This window comes from Apium graveolens, chromosome 7, assembly GCF_009905375.1.
Source record: "Apium graveolens cultivar Ventura chromosome 7, ASM990537v1, whole genome shotgun sequence".
NCBI classification, from domain to species: domain Eukaryota; kingdom Viridiplantae; phylum Streptophyta; class Magnoliopsida; order Apiales; family Apiaceae; genus Apium; species Apium graveolens.
This window is the reverse complement of record NC_133653.1, coordinates 840,417-856,369: the sequence shown is the minus strand read 5'-3', so window position 1 is coordinate 856,369 and position 15,953 is coordinate 840,417. Positions and strand designations below refer to the sequence as shown.

At 34.3% G+C, this 15,953-nt stretch overlaps 2 protein-coding genes and 1 long non-coding RNA gene across 6 annotated transcripts in view; 2 read left to right on the top strand and 1 right to left on the bottom strand.

Annotated features, from left to right (window-relative positions):
* Nucleotides 1-15,953, bottom strand: part of LOC141671305 (uncharacterized) — a 328,936-nt gene that overhangs the window by 159,337 nt on the left and 153,646 nt on the right. The window lies entirely within an intron of this gene.
* The window catches only part of LOC141670430 (disease resistance protein RPP13-like), a 77,476-nt gene that overhangs the window by 4,137 nt on the left and 57,386 nt on the right, over nt 1-15,953 (top strand). The gene's annotated exons all lie outside the window — the stretch shown is intronic.
* Nucleotides 12,954-15,091, top strand: LOC141672372 (putative phospholipid hydroperoxide glutathione peroxidase). 4 transcript variants are annotated; one of them, XM_074478952.1, is made up of 5 exons: nt 12,954-13,073; nt 13,168-13,244; nt 13,399-13,631; nt 13,751-14,146; nt 14,231-14,747. In XM_074478952.1, exons 1-3 carry the CDS (start codon nt 13,023-13,025, stop codon nt 13,499-13,501), a joined length of 231 nt encoding a protein of 76 aa, XP_074335053.1. In that variant the 5' UTR covers nt 12,954-13,022; the 3' UTR covers nt 13,502-13,631; nt 13,751-14,146; nt 14,231-14,747. The 4 variants fall into 4 exon arrangements, with proteins under 4 accessions (XP_074335053.1, XP_074335052.1, XP_074335054.1 ...); XM_074478951.1 differs by lacking the exon at nt 14,231-14,747 and adding an exon at nt 14,765-15,091 and having other exon boundaries at nt 13,399-14,146; XM_074478953.1 differs by lacking the exon at nt 13,399-13,631 and having other exon boundaries at nt 14,231-14,744.

Sequence of the window (15,953 nt, the reverse complement as noted above, 5' to 3'; positions counted from 1 at the left end):
TGATTTCATTGATATTAATAAAAGACTTGTTTTGATTTTATTACGGGCTCTATCTATTTAAGTGTTTAAATAAGATATACCATAGTTTAGAGTAAAGCTTTTTATGGATTATGATGAGATCATAATAGTGAGACCTAAAAAGATGATAACTCTAAACTTAAATAGTTCCTGGTCATAGGATTACTAACTGGTAATTAATAATCCGCAAAGATCGGTACATACGATGCTTGCTTCATTATGAAGGATGCCTGTTCTCATAGACATTTGTGTGGTCACACTATAGCTAGTATGTAGGTGTTTATTATGGAATAAGTTCACTGAACATGACTCGCACAGCTGAACAACTGATGGAGTTCACTCACGTGTCAGCAGTTGTTCACCTAGTGATAGTTGTACAAGTATCCTTAGACTTGAGGTCATCATAGTCATCTTGTGTACACTGAACTATGCTTTGGTTTAGTTCTTAGTCTCCAGGGTCAATTATTAGGGCTCTTCTGGGTATAGGAATTTGTACACGAAGATAGTGTATGATCAATAAAGGATCTACCCCTTCCAGTGAAGGAAGCGAATGTTCAAGGCTGATCCACTTATGCTAGTTCAGGAATCTCTGGCCAGAGTGAATGAAATTAGAAAGGAGTTTCTAATTTGCATAGAACTACGCATAGTAAATGGTAAGCAAGTGATTGAATTAGATAGGCTTGACACGAGATCCATGTCTTGTATTTAATCGGGACATTGTAGGGTAGAAGGAGTTTATTGTACGGTAACTATTCACTGACAGGTTCTTGGTATTCTAAGCAGTGAATTCATATTATCCGGATAGTCGCGATATGTTGAGAAGCATCACTCACGATGTAGAATAAATGTGATTAATTAATTAATCATATTTAATAAATTAGAGAATTTATATAAATAATGATAAAATAGTTTTATTATTATTTATTTCTACTACCGGCTTAATATTGAACCTACAGGGTCACACCATAAAAAGAGAATGATTTAATGGTGGAGGAATTAATTAATAATGGCTAAATAATTATTTATTTGTGAAATAAATAATTAATTGGCAAATTTAATAATTGATTAAATGAGATTTAATTGATTATAAATTAATTAAGAAAAGTTCTTAATATTATTAATTAAAGGATTTAATTTTTGGAAATTAAATCAAGAGAGAGAATTATTTCTAAAGTGTTTAGAAAAAGGATTAATGATTAAAAGGTGTTTTAATTATTAATGAGAATAATAAATGGGATAATAATAATAATATTTATGGGAAAATTTCAGCTGAAAATTTTGCCTATAAATACACTATTATAGACCCTATTTTATTCTAACACACATCAAACCCGAAAACCCAAAAAGTTTGGAAAACTCAATTCTCTCCACCTCCTTCCTCCTCCTTAACATCGTTTTCTTGGTGGATACCGGTGGAGTGCTTCACACTTGAGGAGCAACTGCTATGGATCTCTGATCGTTGTCTCCGAATTATTTATAAAGGTTAGATTCGATCCCTCGAATTTTTATTCACGATTTATATGCTTTTATTTGGATTTTATATGTGTAAAAGTATTTTACCATGCCCCGCTGCGTTAAAAATCCAATAATGGTATCAGAGCATAGGTTGTATGCATATAGATCTGTGGTAAAAATTTCAGAATTTTATGTGTTTGTATGAATTAATTATGATTTTTACAAGTTATATCATGGATTAATTTTGTCTGATGAGAAATCGTTTCTCAGAATAATTTTGAATGTTGATCTGGGTTCTACAAGTGTTGTAGATCGTCTGGATATTTTTTTCATAATTTTATGATGTATAGATTTTTTATTATGAATTTTTGAAGTTCTTACAATTAAATTCGTAATTAAATAAATCATATATATATATATATATATAAATTATTTGTAAATATGTATATATATCTGTACTATGTCTACTCTGCATAATCTGTAATACACGGAAGGAGAAGACACAGAATAGGCACAGGTTCTGTCAGGCGGCGCGGATTCCGAGAAAAGGCACCGGCGGCTGCTGAAAAAAAAAATAGGGGTGTAACACACCTATTTTATATGCTGTGGATTTCGGGAATGCGTTACACACCTGTGGCGCATTCACGGAATGCGTTACACTCTTTAATGGCTTAAAAGGGGTGTAACGCATCACCGGAATGCGTTACAGGGCTTGTAACGCGTTCCTGTAATGCGTCAGAGCCCGTCTGTTGATTTTAAAATTGATTTTCTGGGAGTTTCGTAACTCCGTTTTGGGCGTGCAATATACCGTTGGATTCGTTTTTCCGAGACGGATCTAATGGAGTGATCAATTATAGTTTATATAAAAGTTTTGAACTGTTTATATTCCATGAAGTGTTTTATAGCTGTTTTTGATCGTTTGAATTGATTTTAAATGCTTCATGTGATACATAGAGATGTATAATGCTTAGACTAATGTGCTAGATGATGTAACATGCCTACCTTGATGTTTATTCATGTTTATATATGTGATATATGCTTAGTTTATCATGCGATGATAGATTTAGGTGAACTTGAATGAACATAAGGCGTTTGTTAGACAACCTAGTATAGTGAAATTGTTTCATAACCTTAATAACAATATTATGAATACAATCATGAGATTCTTTTGTTTGTGAAACACGTAATTGAATATGAATTTTTGATATGAGAGAAAGGATGATTCTGTCAACAACAGATTTCTATCTGTAAGAAAGGGTTATTAAGTGACGCCTCTTGACAATGCTCCACCCGATCTGGGAATCATCTGATTATTGATTATTGATTTGAAATATTTAATTTAAAAGGAATAATCTCTTTATAATATGATTATGATTGTAACGTAATATAAACCCTCTAAATTTAAATAATATCAAGTAGTAATTGGCCAATGACACAACGGGCTTGTGTCGGTCATAGCCTTCCAACATGGTAGAAAGTAGTTCTTATTTTTGAATCATTGTCGTTTCGTGCAACAGCCGAGGGCTTTGATTTCGAAATAAGAAATACTTGTCTATTACATAGAGATGTGTACATTGAATAAGAATCTAAAGGTCGTTACGTGCAACAGCCGTGGGCCTTTGGGGACTGATTCAATTGTACGGAATGTTGGGTTAGACTTGACTTAGAATATTGAGTTTGTCGTGCCACAGCCGTGACTCAATTATTCAAGAGGCTAAAGTTTGATTAGGGAATAACATTAGATGTAATTGACAAGAGTTGTCTGCCTATTGAACATTACATGGCGTTTCGTGCCACAGCCGGGGTTGTGTGATGGAATGTAGGATCCCTATTCCCACTAGCATTATGAATGCTTAATTTTTCATGTATGGGGGTTGAATAAATTAGGAAAACTAGTGGGAGCCACTTATGAATAAAGACCCGATTCATATAGTGTTTTGAAATGAAATCGAATATTTGCTAAGTGTTGTTATGTGTTTATCATTTACAGATTTACTTTGTACGTTATGTCTTCTGCACTATCACTCAGGAGCATACTAGATGCTCACAAATTGACTGGTCCTAATTATACTGACTGGCTTCAAAACTTGAGAATTGTTCTCAGGATTGAGAAGCTGGAATACGTGATTGACTCACCTAAGCCTACTGAACCTGCTAGCGATGCGCATAATGATGAACATGTTGTGTATCGTAAGTGGATAGATGATGCAAATGTTGCTCAATGCATCATGCTAGCTTTCATGAACATTGAGCTACAGAAGCAACATGAGCATATGGATGCTCACACTATCCTCATGCATCTACAAGAGTTGTATGATGTGGCGGGGAGGACAGCTCGATATGAGATATCGAAGGAGCTGTTCGGTTGTAGGATGTCTGAGGGATCATCTGTGAATGACCATGTACTTAAGATGATCAATTTGATTGAACGTCTTGGACAACTTGGTTTTGCCATGGATGGGGAGCTGAGCCAAGACTTGGTCTTGCAATCGCTTCCGAGTTCGTTCTCGCAGTTTGTTGTGAACTTTCACATGAATAAGTTGGATGTCAGCCTGCCTGAACTCCACAACATGTTGAAGACTGCGGAATCGAATTTTCCCCCTAAGAAGAGTTCTGTTCTTCTAATTGGTGAAGGTTCCAATCCTAAGAAAAGGAAGAGGAACCCTTCCAAGAAGAAGAAAGTAGGTGAAGAAAAGCCGGTTCCACCAAAAGCTGAAGACCCCAAGAGCAAAGTTGTTTGCTTTCACTGTAACAAGGTGGGGCACTGGAAGAGGAACTGCAAGGTTTACCTTGCAGAATTGAAGAAGAAGAAGGGTAGTGAGACTACCGCTTCTGATTCAGGTATGTTCATGATAGAAGTGAATATGTCATTTCTACTTGGGTATTAGATACCGCTTGTGGTTCTCATATCTGCAATTTGTTGCAGGGACCAAGGAGAAGTAGGACTCTTGAGGAAGAGGAGGTGATTCTACTGATGGAAATGGAGCAAGAGTTGCTGCTGAAGATGTAGAATCATTTCATTTACATATGCCTACGGGCAAGACTATTGTTTTAAATAAGTGTTATTTTGTTCCCTCGATTGTGAGGAATATTATTCCCATATTAGACTTGGCTGGATTTTCATTTATTATTGAGAATAATGAATGTTCTATTCTTAGAGATAATATTCTTTATGGATGTGGTGCTTTAAATAATGGTTTGTATATATGTGACATAATTTACTTTAGATTGAACAAACTAATAAAAGAAAAGGGATGATGAAAATCTCACTTCATTGTGGCACTGCAGTCTCCATTCAGTAGACATGGCGAGAGGGCTGCAGATTTGCTAGGAATGGTACACACAGATGTATGTGGACCAATGTCTACGCAAGCCATGGGTGGATTTTCATACTTCATTACTTTCATAGATGATAGATCTGTATTCGGATATGTGTTTGATGAAACACAAGTCTGAGGCCTTTGAAAAGTTCAAAGAATATAAGTATGAAGTGGAGAAACAACCAAACATAGTATTATAACTCTTCGATTAGATCGAGGTGGTGAATACTTGAACAGAGAGTTTCTGGATTATCTCAAAGTAAATGGTATAGTCTCCCAATGGATTCCTCCAGATTAGTATCTGAAAGGAGAAATCGAACTTTGTTAGACATAGTTCGGTCCATGATGAGCTATGCAAATCTTCCAGTATTCCTATGGGGTTATGCATTGGAAACCTCAGCATATTTACTGAATAAGGTGCCTTCCAAAATCTGTTCCTCAAACTTCGTATGAGATATGGAAAGAAAGGAAACCGAGTCTTAAACACGTTAAGATTTGGGGATGCCCAGCTTATGTCAAGTAAGTTGACCCAGATAAGCTGGAATATCGATCCGTAAAATGTAGTTTTGTGGGATATCCTAAAGAGACTTTAGGGTATTACTTTTGCACCGATCATCGGGTGTTTGTCTCCAGACATGCTACCTTCTGGGAAAAGGAGTTTATCCTTGAAGGAAACAGTGGGAGCAAAATTGAACTTGATGAAGTTCAAGAAGCACAAACTACTACGGATCAAGTGGAAACACCTGTTCTGACTGAACAACCTTTTGTGGAACAGCCCATTCATAGATCAGGGAGAGTATCTCGCCAACCTGAGAGGTAATATGACCTTGTCATTGAGAATGACAATGAGTTGTCGATCATTGATGATGACGACCCTGTGACCTATAATGAGGCTATGAGTAGTGTTGACTAGGGAAATGGCATAGTGCCATGAAATCCAGAATGGAATCTATGTATACGGTATACAAAAGATAGATTATAGCAGATGGCCAGGTGGAGACCTTTAAGGCCAGGCTTTTGGGAAAAGGATTCAAACAAAAGGCAATGGATTGACTTTGATGAAACCTTTTACCTGTAGCCCTGTTAAAATCAGTTCGGATTTTGCTTGCGATTGCTGCTTACTACGACTATGACATCTGGCATATGACCAGATGGTTTTCTTTCCAAGAGAAATGAAAACCTAGTGTGTAAGCTGCTGTGAACCATATGTGGTTTAAAGCAGGCTTCTCGAAAGATGGAACATTCGTTTTGATGAGACAATCAAAGAGTTTGATTTTATCAAAAACGAAGATGAACCATGCATCTACAAAAGGGTTAGTGGGAGCGCGGTAACATTTCTTGTATTATATTGAAATAGAGTTGACACACATAACAACATAGCAGACCCACTCACAAAGCTACTTTTTGAAAGTCACTTTGATCGTCATAAAGATGAGATGGGCATTAGATACCAGAGTGATTGGCTTTAGTACAAGTGGGAGATTGAAAGGAATATGTCCTAAGTCCAATCATGTATTAGGATTTAGGAATAACTTTTATGTAATCTGTTTTGATTTCATTGATATTAATAAAAGACTTGTTTTGATTTTATTACGGGCTCTATCTATTTAAGTGTTTAAATAAGATATACCATAGTTTAGAGTAAAGCTTTTATGGATTATGATGAGATCATAATAGTGAGACCTAAAAAGATGATAACTCTAAACTTAAATAGTCCCTGGTCATAGGATTACTAACTGGTAATTAATAATCCGCAAAGATCGGTACATACTATGTTTGCTTCATTATGAAGGATGTCTGTTCTTATAGACATTTGTGTGGTGACACTATAGCTAGTATGTAGGTGTTTATTATGGAATAAGTTCACTGAACATGACTCGCACAGCTGAACAACTGATGGAGTTCACTCACGTGTCAGCAGTTGTTCACCTAGTGATAGTTGTACAAGTATCCTTAGACTTGAGGTCATCATAGTCATCTTGTGTACACTGAACTATGCTTTGGTTTAGTTCTTAGTCTCCAGGGACAATTATTAGGGCTCTTCTGGGTATAGGAATTTGTACACGAAGATAGTGTATGATCAATAAAGGATCTACCCCTTCCAGTGAAGGAAGCGAATGTTCAAGGCTGATCCACTTATGCTAGTTCAGGAATCTCTGGCCAGAGTGAATGAAATTAGAAAGGAGTTTCTAATTTGCATAGAACTACGCATAGTAAATGGTAAGCAAGTGATTGAATTAGATAGGCTTGACACGAGATCCATGCCTTGTATTTAATCGGGACATTGTAGGGTAGAAGGAGTTTATTGTATGGTAACTATTCACTGACAGGTTCTTGGTATTCTAAGCAGTGAATTCATATTATCCGGATAGTCGCGATATGTTGAGAAACATCACTCACGATGTAGAATAAATGTGATTAATTAATTAATCATATTTAATAAATTAGAGAATTTATATAAATAATGATAAAATAGTTTTATTATTATTTATTTCTACTACCGGCTTAATATTGAACCTACAGGGTCACACAATAAAAATAGAATGATTTAATGGTGGAGGAATTAATTAATAATGGCTAAATAATTAATTATTTGTGAAATAAATAATTAATTGGAAAATTTAATAATTGATTAAATGAGATTTAATTGATTATAAATTAATTAAGAAAAGTTCTTAATATTATTAATTAAAGGATTTAATTTTTGGAAATTAAATCAAGAGAGAGAATTATTTCTAAAGTGTTTAGAAAAAGGATTAATGATTAAAAGGTGTTTTAATTATTAATGAGAATAATAAATGGGATAATAATAATAATATTATGGGAAAATTTCAGCTGAAAATTTTGCCTATAAATACACTATTATAGACCCTATTTTATTCTAACACACATCAAACCCGAAAACCCAAAAAGTTTGGAAAACCCAATTCTCTCCACCTCCTTCCTCCTCCTTAACATCGTTTTCTTGGTGGATACCGGTGGAGTGCTTCACACTTGAGGAGCAACTGCTATGGATCTCTGATCGTTGTCTCCGAATTATTTTAAAAGGTTAGATTCGATCCCTCGAATTTTTATTCACGATTTATATGCTTTTATTTGGATTTTATATGTGTAAAAGTATTTTACCATGCCCCGCTGCATTAAAAATCCAACAGGACCTACTACCTATGATCACTTTAATGTTTTTGATTGTCTAGCTTTTGTGGTGAATCCTGATCATAGCAGAGACAAATTTGAAGCAAGAGGAGTACCATGTGTATTCATTGGCTATCCTAGCTCTACAATGGGTCACAGATTTTTAAACCTTGTCACATCACAAACCTTTGTTTCTAGACATGCTGTCTTTAATGAAACTATATTTCCTCTAAACACAAACTCTGCAAATACATATGTGCACCCTTTACCTACTACTATGCCTGTGCCTAACCCATCTACTTATTTTGATGATCTTGATTTTGACTTTGATCAAGATTTGTCTCAAAACTCTAACACAACTGTTACTCTATCACCTACTCTTGAACCTACAACAAGTACCACCCATACTGAACAAATTGTTACAGCACCAACCCCCATTCTCCACAGAACCACCAGACAATCAAAACCCCCACAATGGCTGGGAACTTTTGTGTCAAACACTGCTGTGAGTGCTTCTGCAGTTGTTGACCATTCACTTACAAAATCCTTCAGTTGTTTTCTTGCCTCTATTACTCACCATAAAGATCCTGTTCATTTTCATCAAGCTGTGACCCATGATCACTGGATCAATGCCATAAATATAGTTTTGGATGCTCTGGAGCTGAATAACACATGGGAGATTTCTGAGTTACCACTTAACAGAAAAGCAATTGGCTGCAAGTGGGTATATAAAACAAAATTTAAACCAGATGGAACGATTGAGAAATACAAGGCTCGATTGGTAATTTTGGGGTGCAGACAAACCTATGGTATAGATTTTAAGGAGACTTTCGCTCCGGTTGCTAAGATGACAACTATCAGGGCCATACTTGCTGTTGTAGCGATGCAAAACTGGTCTGTTTATCATATGGATGTTTCGAATGCTTTCTTGCATGGATTATTGCATGAGATTGTTTATATGAAGATGCCTTCAGGGTACTCGAGAATTGGAAGTCGGATCCCACATTCTCAAGGGGAGTTCAATATGAAAATTGCATCACATCTGGTGTGTAGATTGAAAAAGGCCTTGTATGGCCTCAAGCAGGCGCCACGAGAATGGTTCGACAAACTGTCTGATACCTTGCTTGCTGCTGATTATGTGCATTCCGAAGCAGATTACAGCCTCTTTACGAAGGTACAATCTGACACTATTACACTTATACTTGTTTATGTCGATGATCTTGTGATCACTGGCAATTATGAGAAATCTATTGCTCAACTTAAAGTGTCATTGTGCCAAGCCTTTCATATGAAAGATCTGGGGCCAGTCACCTTTTTTTTGGGATTGGAAATTGACAAAAGTGTGAGTGGTTTCTTTGTCTCCCAAAGAAAGTATGTATTGGACTTGATAGACGAGTTTGGCATGCAATCTGCAACACCGCTCAAGTTACCTATGGATCCGCATGTCAAGTTGACTCCGAAAAAGGGGGATTTGTTGTCTGATCCACAACCATACCAACATTTGATGGGGAAACTTATTTATCTTACTCTCACGAGACCTAATCTGTCGTTCCCTATGCATAATCTTGCACAGTTCATGCACAAACCCACTACGGTCCATATGCAGGCTGCTAAAAGAATTCTTCGCTATCTCCTCACAAATCCAGCTCAGGGTATACTATTGGCCTCCTCTTCTTCAGCCACACTTACTGCATTCTGTGATAGCGATTGGGCGAGTTGTCCCACTAGCAGAAAATCAATCACTGGCTACTGTGTTCTGCTGGGTTCCTCACCAGTTTCGTGGAAAATGAAGAAACAGGCGGTTGTTGCTCACTCTACTGCTGAGGCGGAGTACCGTGCTATGGCTTTAACTTGTTGTGAGGTCACATGGTTTTCTTCATTGCTCAAAGACATGGGACTTTCAAATCTCCCACCAACTGTTATCAAGACAGACAACCAAGTTGTTATATCCATCACTGCTAATCCAGTTCTTCATGAGCGCACGAAGCACATCGAGTTGGACTGTCATTATATAAGGGACAAGATTTCTGATGGCTCCGTTATTACTGATTATGTTCCTACCTACATGCAGTTAACTGATATACTTACGAAGCCATTGAATGTGAAGCAACACAACTATCTGCTTAGCAAGATTGGAGCCTCAGTTTCACCTCCGCTCCACTTGAGGGGGAGTAATGATGATAATGCAGCTTACAATGCAAATAATGCTGATGGGAATGCCACATCTGCACCAGCATAAGAAAGACTCAAGGAGAGCACAAGCAAACCCGAGAATGTTTTTCTGTAATTACTTTATTATTCTGTTATAGTAGGGGACCATGTACTCTTTCTATTTATCCAGTAGTATAGCTAGGGGTAATGCAGACTTTTCTTTCCAAGGTTGTTATCTAGGATAAGCTGTCAAGGAATAAAAGGACAAACGTACATGTAATCCCACATATGGGAATTTGCTGAATTTCTAGTAAAAGTAGATCTGCATTCTCATATCCTCTCTTTTTCTTTTTGCATAACTGATCATTTGCAAATAATTATTTAGTCATCAAGCGAGCCTTTTCTTAATCTGGCATGAACTAAACATGAACAGAAGTCATCAGTTGGAAGTGTTGAAGATTAATGTGATGCAATATCCTAGCTTGGATTAATGTCGGATGCATGTCAAAATTGTATCATTATCGCAAAGAGGAACAACTCTTTATTTTGCACCGAGGCATCAATTTGAAGATCTTTTATGCATCATTTAGTATTATCAAATACTCCCTCCGTCTCAATTTATCTGTCTTGTTTGACTTTTTACGGTCAATTTATCTGTCTTGTTTGAATCAATTTGACCATCAAAAGTCAAATAAGATAGATAAATTGGGACGAAGGGAGTATAAAAATAATGAACAATTTACCCTCTGGTTATGTCATATAAGGTTTTAAACTAGGTTGTATACTTATGTACGGAGAATCAACCAAAATAATCTAATAATGTGAAGTGGTTTATGAAAATTATTTCAAAGGACTGAATCGTTTGTAATGTATAGTACTCCCTCTATTTTTTAATATATGACTTTTGACTTTTTGGCACACATATTTAGGAGGGTTGACCACATAGCTAAAATTATTATTTTTAAGAAATTCGTTTTTTGAATAAAAATATGAGATAAAAACTTTTATTCACAAAAAGAATTTTTCGAAAAAAATTATTTTAACTATATGATCAAACCTCCTAAACATGTGTGCCACAAAGTCAAACGTCATATATTAAAAAAACAGAGGGAGTAAATATGTTGAAGAGACTCTTAAACCTATAGTATCAAAATTGATGAAAAGTCTTGCTGATTTTTGTGTAAGAAAATAGCACTTCTTATGTTTTAGTTTTACTCTCTGTAATTTCAAAATTAGGGTCAGTGTTATGAAAATCAAGCTCATTTGCAATCTCCGGTTACCTCAAGAATGAAAAACTTATACAAAAAAAGTATACTAAACTAAATAATTTACTAATACTAAACTAAATAATTTACTAATATTTTATAAAAGCATAAAAATTTATCATGTCAAGATAGGTTTTCTTACTATCGTATTATTTGATCGTTTTTACTACTTCACCCAATCAATCAATATACTTATATAAAGGAGAAGACGGGAGCGTTTATGTGGCGCCTCTCAATTGTCTCATTCTATTTTTCTATTTTTCTAATTTTCTCAATTTTTTGAGTTAATAAATATTAAAACTACAATTACCTTATATTATTCTAAATATATAATCATCGTTCATAATATTCTCCTAAAATTTCTATAAAATCTTGCATTAAGATTTTTCAAATCAACTTATCATTTTATTCTCCTAAAACTTCAACTTTTTATTTAAAATAACTTATCATCTTGATATTCTCATAAATTTCGTTTTTAATACAATTTCTCCTCTTTCTACTCAAATCAACTTACTATATTCTATTTTTTTAGCATATGAAATATTACAAAGACGGATATCTATAAATATTTATCATTATTTATAATATTCTCCTAAAGTTTATACAACATCTTCCATTAAGATTTTTAAAATGAACTTTGTCATCATAATATTCTCCTAAAATTTCTAATTTGTATTTAAATCAACTTACCATCTTCATATTTTTCTAAATTTCATTTTTGATATCATTTCTCATCTTTTTCTTAAAATCAACCTACTATATTAATGTTTATTTTAATTTTTAACCCATAAAATATTACAAAGACAAGTATCTATAAATATGTTTTCTCAATATTTTTTAAAATCGTTGTATAACTATATTATATATATGTTATAATAAAGGAGAAAACGAGAATGATTAGGTGGCGTCTCTCATATATATTTTTGTAATTTTCACAATTGTTTATATTATTAAATAGAAAAAAATATTATATTGATTATTAACTAATAAATAATATAATTTTATGATATTGTATTTATGAATAACGAGAGAGCGACTTATTGGAGTAAACATGTTTAATGAGAGAAGGACTTTTTAAACTTTTTAATTTATTATATTTATTTATTATTCATAATTTTATAATGAAAAAGATCGGATAAGAAATACAAAATAAAGAAAAAAATCGAAACATGATTTTAGAAGGCCGCTGCGAAGCGCAGTTTAGTAAACTAGTTTTGGAATAAAGGGAGTATCATTTTGAATAGTTACTCGTTATTTCTCAATTTAAATTTGTGACTTATTCCATGAAGTTGATATAACTATTCTAGAATAATCAAATTCCATCTGCACAAAATCTTGAAAAACAAAACGTGTTATTTTACATGGACACTTCCAAAATGTGAAAGCTAGACACTTTATTCGAATTTAATCCTTCTTTTAAATTCAATAATTTCTCATCTTTATTAAAATATAGCTGCACTAAAATTGTCGGACACGTGTCACAATATTAACCCCAACGAATCTATATGCACATCCACATCTTTTGTATCGGCGTCATTGCTAAAATAACGGTAAATGCCTATATATAGGCTTTGAGCTCTTCTTCTCTTCTCATCAACTTATACAAAATATTAACTTCATTTGCAAAAAACACACAAAAAAACTATTTTTATATTTTTGAGGTTTCAAGATTTTTAAAATGGCCAGTGAATTAAGCAGTGTGCAATCCATCCATGACTTCACTGTCAAGGTTCTTTCATTTTTTCTTTCGGTGTAAATTTTTCGTCGTAAATGATAGTGTAGGTTGAATGAATGCATTAAAAATGTTTGACTGATGATTGCAGGATGGCAAGGGTAATGATGTAGAGCTAAGCAAGTACAAGGGCAAAGTTTTGTTGATTGTCAATGTTGCATCTCAATGGTATGTTATTGATTTATCAATGACGTCGATGTTCTGTGTACAATAGGTCACATGTTTGATTTCCGCTCCACTTCATAATATCCTGAGGATTTAGCAAAATGTGCATTTGTTAAAGAAGTGTATTGGATTATGATTTGTTTGCTTTCATGTGCAGTGGCCTTACCACTTCAAACTATAGAGTGAAAGCAAAAGTTGATAAAACAAAAAGCGGTGAAAGTATCATGTATTTCATAGTTCATACCATTAAACAAAATTAATCTTGCCTATGTTTCTTGAAATAAACAGGGAAATTATAAATTAAATATTGCAAAGAATTTAAAAAGTAAAGTTCATGGAACTGCAGGAGCATCATCGACTTTTTGCTAGTTGTACATGAATCTTCTTAAGGTTTGAACAATAATCTAATTGTACAGGAATGTTCTAAGCCTAGTTTATAGCTTTTTGCCAGTTAAAATTGCAAAGAATTTAAGAAACGAAGTCTGTAACCCAGCGTTCTAATTGTACAGGAATGTTCTTCAGTTTTGGAGAGTCAAGTGTTTGAAATTGTTTGAGAGAAGGGAAAGCTCCGTCCTCAACTTCCAATTCTTCCAGATCGACGAAATCCTTTAATCTTAGGATTTGAAGACTTGGAAACCCATTCTCACTGCATACCATTTTGTTTAAATACAGGTTAAAAGCCAACTGAAGATATCATAAAGTGTAGCTTCTTCTTTGATCAAGCAAACACAGGCCCGAACACGATCCAAGATACCTTGTTTCGGAGCTGCATATTCTTGTTGGTGAGCACTGAAATCGCTCAGGATTTTTATCGCATCATTGGCAACATCTCTAACGTCCTCCACCCAGTTGCGGATTTGCTCCTCTTCCAGCCTTGATTCTGCAGATCTTACGGAAGATTGGAGGTAGCGCAATTCATCTTTGAGCCACCTTAAATTATCTTTCACTTCTAGTAGAATGTTAACTTCTTGTGCAATAAATGCACCAAGCTTTTCAATTGCAGAGGATACAGTTGCATCAACCATTCTTCTTTATCAAGCTTTATGATGTGAAGGTAATTGAAGGATCAAAAACAAGAATAATACTAGTAATTTTTATGTGACTCAGGGAGGCTGGGCAACTGAAGAATGTTTGGTCTATAGTTACAAGTATGAAAGTAATAATGCCTGCAAGATGCTTTTAATTATTTAAATTTTCACAACTAGACTAAGAGCATGTGTATGGTGGCCCTATAAATTATTTGTCCTTTTGTGGTCTATAGTTACTAAGATCACGTGGTCTATAAAAATATTTTTAGGTACAGTTTTTGGGTTCATTGAAAAATAAATAGATGAAAAGGATCACTATAATTTCACTCTTAGTATATTTTAAGTATAGTAGTTGCTACACTATAATTTCTAATATTTGTATGTACTATTTTTTATTTTATGCCATTTTATGAATAATTTATGTCTCCGGGGTTGATTTTGATTGCATTGTGTTATTTCCTATATATAATCACGGTTAATGGTAAAAATGTTTAGTGTCGGGGTTGTCGAGGCCAGGGAACTTGGGAAAGGAGGATGCCGGTTTCAAGGAACTTGAGGCCATATTCATATTCTCAAGAAGAAGCAGACTGCGAACATGGAGGACACCACGAGACCTGGACTGAAGATGCTTTTATAATGCTTTCAATGTTGTGCCTGTAAGATGCTTTAGATTCTTTTAATTTTCACAACTGGACTGAAGATTGTGTGGTCTACAGTACCTAAAACATGTGTATGGTGTCCCTATAAAACAGAGCACTGTCCTTTCAATTATTGTTTTCACCTAAATAAATCATTAATATTGATAATGAGAATCTAGTTATTAAACAGCAATTATTGTGTTTGATTAGTAGCTTGTCGTGTTAATACATCTGTTCTTATTTGTTGAAACTTGAATGTTAAACATTTAAACTGGAGTTACATTCTTTTTTGAGCTTAATATACTGAACAAATGTAATTTTTAACCTTTCTTATAGACCGAGTGTTTGTCAGATCGACATGACCACTAGCTTATTCTGTTTTGCAATCAGAACTCTCAAATCATGAACAAGATTCTTTCACCAAACTAAAAAGAAACTATTTGCCTTCTAGTGTTGATTACATATAAATACTAGATTATGGACATTATGAACTTTACTCTCCTCAACAATGTTCTCACATTCTGCTGCTTGTTTGGAGTGGCTAAGATGTTGTCAATACGGTACTCAGTTCGCCAATATCATAAAGCATGACTTCTTTTTTGAACATGCAAGCACAGGCCTAGATACTGCAATTTCCTGATAACCTTTTTTGAGATGAGCACTTGTCTTAAATTTTTAGGTAAAATAATAACATAATATATACTGCATTTTTCTGTAACCAATAAAGATATATCTAACATATTAGAAATGTTAAGCTATTTAAGTTGTAAGGATGAAACACCTGTAATGTGGTTTGTGACGCTCTTGAGACGATTGCAAGACGAGAGAGGTTTGAGTGTTAGAATAAAAATAGTTGATCAAAAATTGTTGCTAAAAATAGTGCTGCTCTTGAGTGTTTCGGAAAATAGTTTTGTAAGATGAGAAGATAGTTGATCGAAAATTGTTGCTAAAAATCTGGAAAACAGTATATTCAGCGATTTAGTTCGAATCAATTCAACTTTTAACTACATGATAGATACATAAAAAACCATGAGAAAATAGAAAAT

Excerpts from the sequence above, each read along its gene's own strand:
- LOC141672372 (XM_074478951.1), top strand. The coding sequence starts at position 13,023 with ATGGCCAGTGAATTAAGCAGTGTGCAATCCATCCATGACTTCACTGTC. Across the intron at positions 13,074-13,167 it reads TCCATGACTTCACTGTCAAG|GATGGCAAGGGTAATGATGT; the intron begins GTTCTTTCATTT and ends TGATGATTGCAG. Across the intron at positions 13,245-13,398 it reads GTCAATGTTGCATCTCAATG|TGGCCTTACCACTTCAAACT; the intron begins GTATGTTATTGA and ends TTTCATGTGCAG.